This window comes from Equus quagga, chromosome 14, assembly GCF_021613505.1.
Source record: "Equus quagga isolate Etosha38 chromosome 14, UCLA_HA_Equagga_1.0, whole genome shotgun sequence".
Lineage (NCBI taxonomy): Eukaryota > Metazoa > Chordata > Mammalia > Perissodactyla > Equidae > Equus > Equus quagga.
In genome coordinates this window covers 94,406,241-94,410,915 of record NC_060280.1, presented here as the reverse complement: position 1 = coordinate 94,410,915, position 4,675 = coordinate 94,406,241, and the positions used below count along the sequence as shown (strand labels likewise).

The 4,675-nt window shown below is 57.9% G+C and overlaps 1 protein-coding gene across 1 annotated transcript in view; it reads left to right on the top strand.

Moving 5' to 3' along the window:
- ANKRD24 (ankyrin repeat domain 24) overlaps positions 1–4,675 on the top strand; it is a 25,478-nt gene that overhangs the window by 12,566 nt on the left and 8,237 nt on the right. Inside the window, exons 6-14 of the mRNA XM_046638320.1 lie at positions 752–809; positions 1,619–1,689; positions 1,882–1,988; positions 2,154–2,341; positions 2,826–2,854; positions 3,449–3,529; positions 3,650–3,757; positions 4,492–4,527; positions 4,605–4,667. Of these exons, the coding sequence (XP_046494276.1) occupies positions 752–809; positions 1,619–1,689; positions 1,882–1,988; positions 2,154–2,341; positions 2,826–2,854; positions 3,449–3,529; positions 3,650–3,757; positions 4,492–4,527; positions 4,605–4,667 (741 nt within the window). The remainder of the gene's footprint in view (positions 1–751; positions 810–1,618; positions 1,690–1,881; positions 1,989–2,153; positions 2,342–2,825; positions 2,855–3,448; positions 3,530–3,649; positions 3,758–4,491; positions 4,528–4,604; positions 4,668–4,675) is intronic.

Sequence of the window (4,675 nt, the reverse complement as noted above, 5' to 3'; positions counted from 1 at the left end):
AGATACTCCCCGAACCCCAGATACTCCCCAAACCTGAGATACTCCCCGAGCCCCAGATAGTCCCCAAACCCCAGATACTCCCTGAACCAAGATACTCCCTGAACCCAGATACTCCCCAAACCCGAGATACTCCCTGAACCCCAGACAGTCCCTGAACCCCAGATACTCCCCAAACCCCAGATACTCCCTGAACGTCAGGTACTCCCCAAACATCAGATACTCCCCAAACCTCAGATGCTCCCCAAACCCCAGATACTCTCCTTCCCTGATGACTCCTGAGTCCCAGCCATTCCTTGAACCCCCACATACTCCCTGAATCCCAGCTGTTCCTTGGCTCCCTTTACTCCTGAGCCCCAGCTACTCCTTGGACACCCAGATATTCCCCAAGTGTCCAGATACTTCCCACACCCAAGATACATGTCTGATACCAGCGATTTCCTGAGTCCCAGCTTCTCTCCAAACCCCAGGTACTTTCTTAGCCACAGCCGCTCTCAGAGCTCCCATCTACTCCCCAAGCTGCCAGCTACTCCTCAGCTCCCAGCTATTCCCTGTTTCTCACCAACTGTCATAAAAGCAGAGCGTCCCTCATGGGCCCGTGAGGAGACGGGCTTGCAAAGCAGACAGGTGGGAGGGGAGGCAGGGGTGAGGCAGGGAGCCCGGAAGACAGCACAGCTCAAGGAGGAGCAGTTCCTGGAGAAATGAGCCAACGAAGGGGATGGGTCCTCCTCCAACGACCTGTCCCCCTCCCCAGGCGTCCTGCGTGGTGGACACTGTGGACAGCAGTGGGTGGACGGCCCTGCATCATGCAGGTGGGTGCAGCCCAGCCTCACCCTGCCCACCGCGGCCCACCACTGGGTGGGGACAATGAGGGGACGACCGACTGGAGTGTAACTTGCTTTGAGGAACCCCCAAGGAATCTCGGAAAGGCCAAAGGTCGGGGTGCCCTTACTACTCATCAAGTCCAAACGCCCTCCTCGAGGGAGGGGAAGGGACCCACCCACTTGAGCCAGAACTCAGCCCAAGGTCTGTCCACCGCGCCCATGACATTCGGGAATGGCCTTCACTGATGACTCGAGAAACGTCTGTCCTTTGGGGAACTCAAAATCCATTATGAGTCTGTTTCAGAGTTTTATTCACTGTTGAAAAATTCCTTGCAGCTGGAGTACGCTGCCACCTAGTGGCGGCGGTACCTTTGGTCGCACTGTGGAAGCTCTTTGGTTTTTTTTTTTTTTTCATTCAATAAATATTTATTGAGTATCTGCTAGGTGCCAGGCTCTGTTCTAAACGTTGGGATTACAGCGGCAAAGAAAATCCCATACGCCCTCGGGCACACAGCAGGAAATCAGATAGAGTTTGTTGACTTCTCCAGCGACCCCAGTTCCGTCCTTCTTTGAAGTTCTAGACGGATCCGCCATCTCCCACTTCCTTGACCTCACCAAGGTCTTTCCCACCTCAGGGTCCCTGCCCCTGCGGTGACCTCTACCCTCTTCCCTCACCTTCAAAACTCGGAACTCAGATCGAACCCTGAGAAGCCTTCCCAACCTCAGCTGAGTTCTGACCCCTCTGGTCAACATTAACACTCTCTTGGTACACAATAAATACTTCTCTCTTTTTCCAGCGGCTGGCGGCTGCATCGCCTGCTCAGAAATGCTCTGTTCCTTCAAGGCACACCTGAATCCCCGAGATCGGGTGAGCCTCTGGGATCTTTTTGGGAAAGAGATGGTGCTTGAGGTATGCTGTCACCAAGTGGCAGCATCTCAGCCACCATTTGGAAAGTGTGGAAGAGTTGGAGGTGAAATTCAGGGGCAGTCCTGTAGGCTTCCCGACCTCTCAGGGTCAGCTTCTCATGCCTTGTTTCATCCTTCCCCCAACCCCCACTAGTTGGGTACAACACCCCTCATCATAGCAGCTCAGATGTGTCATACAGATCTGTGCCGCCTCCTCCTGCAGCAGGGGGCTGCCGCCAATGACCAAGACCTGCATGGCAGGTGAGCATCTCTCCTCCCAGCCAGTTCATCGTGTGCTGTGTGACCTTGGCCAAGTCTCTTAACCTCTCTGGGTGGAGGGGAATCCAGTTGGCCAGCCTGGGTGTTGAGAAGGGTGTGGGGGTTCAAGGATGTCCTCAGCTTCTCAGGATCCCGCTCTCCCGGCAGGACAGCTCTGATGCTGGCCTGTGAGGGGGCCAGCCCCGAAACCGTGGAGGTGCTGCTGCAGGGCGGGGCTCAGCCGGGCATCACCGATGCGCTGGGCCAGGACGCTGCTCACTACGGCGCCCTGGCGGGGGACAAATTCATCTTGCACCTCCTGCAGGAGGCGGCCCGGCGCCCCTCACCACCCAGCGGTATGCCAGCCCCGTCTCTAAGCAACTTGTAGCACCCCCTCCGTCTCCTTCTAGATGGTTTCTTTTCCCCCTTCTCTCCCTACGATGGATAGTTTCAAGGTATCCCTATTTAGAGGTTTCATGGCTCCCCAGATCCTACTCAGGACTGTTTCAAGAAGCCCCAGAGCCTTACGAATAGTCGAGGGATCCTCTCTCCTATCCTGGGTCACCTTTAGTCTCAGGTCTTTGCTTTTCCTAAGAACTGGTGCCCCACTCGCCGCATACGGGAGCTGCCACCGTCTTCTTTTTTGAGAGTTTCAAGGTCCCTTCTTTCAGCATTCTGCCAAAGTAGTTGATTCCTGCCTTCAAAGTCCTGATTCTTGGGGAAATGGGAGCTCCCACCCCCCAAGCCCTCTGGGCTCACTAGTGCCCTTTGTAAGGCTGGGAATGGAGTCCCTAGAACAGGGTGCCTGACCCTGCTTCCCTCTCTCCCCCGCCCTCCCAGAGGATGACTCAGGAGAGGCGTCATCTCAGGTATGGATCCCTAAGCAGTGCACACACCACCTTCCCCCTTGCCCCAAGATCTATAGGAAGAGATGGGCCCCTGTCCCAGGGTTATGGCTCGGGAGGACCTGTTTGGGAAGAAGGCAACCTTCAGGGTACGCTGCCACCAAGTGGCAGCAGCATCCACAGCACAACTCCTAGAACTGGGTGACCACGCTGGGGGGATGGGACCAAATCATGGGGCTGGGGGTGGGGTGGGGTGGGAGAGGGGACTGAGATTGGTGAAGGCTGGTGTCGCCAGGGAAGGAGGCAGGTCTGGCCCCTTTACCTCTCCTAGCTCTGCAGCATCTCAGCTCCACAGGAAAAGGAAACTTGTAGACAGTCTGGGGAAAGTACCAAGGGACAGAGAGGGACAGAGAGGAAAGCAGAAGTTCTGGAATGTGGTCTCGTCCTCTTTGATGCTGGGTTAAGTGAGGACCAGAGAGAGGCAGGGACTTGCTCAGGATCACACAGGAAGTGAGGGCAGAGATGGGGCTGGTGACACAGAGTGGGCTGGCTGGGGTGGTTTATTTGGGTGGGAGACTGGCATGTCCCCCATGTGCCCCCATCACCCCCCCCCCCCAGAACTCCGTGTCCAGCCGTGAAAAGCGAGGGGCTACCAAGAAGCGGAAGGCACCTCAGCCCCCCGCCAGCATCCCTATGCCGGTGAGAGGTGCCCTGGCCGTGGGGGGAGGCGGGAGGGGAGGAAGCTCTGGCTCAGGTGTGGGAGGGGACAGCCTGTGGGCCTGATCTGAAGGTGGTGGATCTCTGGGGCGGGGGGAACAGGATGATCGAGACGCCTACGAGGAGATCGTGCGGCTGCGGCAGGAGAGGGGCCGCCTGCTACAGAAGATCCGGGGTCTGGAGCAGCACCAGGAACGGAGGAAGCAGGAGGTGAGGGGCAGCAGAGGCCCGGGCCTGGGGCTCAGCCTGGGGTGGGGTGCAATTCTGGGTGGAAGAACCCCCCTACCTCTCCTTCCTCCCTCCTCTCTCCTCCCTCTCTCCCCCTCGCTCCCTCTGCTCCAGCCGCACGGGCCTCCTCACTGTTCCTCCAACATGCCAGGCATGGTCCTGCCTCAGGGCCTTTGCATGTGCTGTTCCTCTGCCTGGAACCCCCTTCCCCCAGAGGTCCCTATGGCTCCCTCCCTCCCGTCTTTGCTCAAAGACCCCTTGTTGCAAGACACCTCCCCTGCCCACCTTATTTAAAACTGTAGCCCCCTCCACTCACTTCCCAGTCCCCTTTATTTTTATTCAAAGTGCTTACTGTTATTGGACATACCACGTGGGTCCTATTCGAATTCACTCACTTCACTGTGAGCCCACTGGGTCAGGCATGGTCCACGGTGCCGGGCTCACAGTTGACGCTTCATAAATATTTATCGGGTGAGCGAATATTCGAGTGAGTGAATAAACGAATGAGTGAATGAGTGGCCCAAACCAGGATCTGACACAAAATGGCCCTCAGTCAATACTTAGTCGTGATTGAGGGGGCCGAGCGGTGCTGGGTGTACAGGAGGAGCAGAGTGGCCGTCCGTGGTTGGGATGGAGGGCTGCTAGGCCAGAGGTGGGCCGAGGAGACCCCCAGCCCAGCCCCCAGCCCGGCCCGCTTCTTCCATCAGCTGCTGGAGGCGGAGGCCAGCTCCCTGCACAGCCTGGAGAGACAGGTAGGCGGAGGGGGGGAGCCGGCCCGCAGCGGCCCTGCTTCCTCCTGGAGGGGGCTCAGCCTCCCGGCCTCCTCCAGGTGCAGGAGCTGCAGCAGCTGCTGGCGGAGAAGCAGGAGGAGAAGGAGAGTCTGGGCCGGGAGGTGGAGAG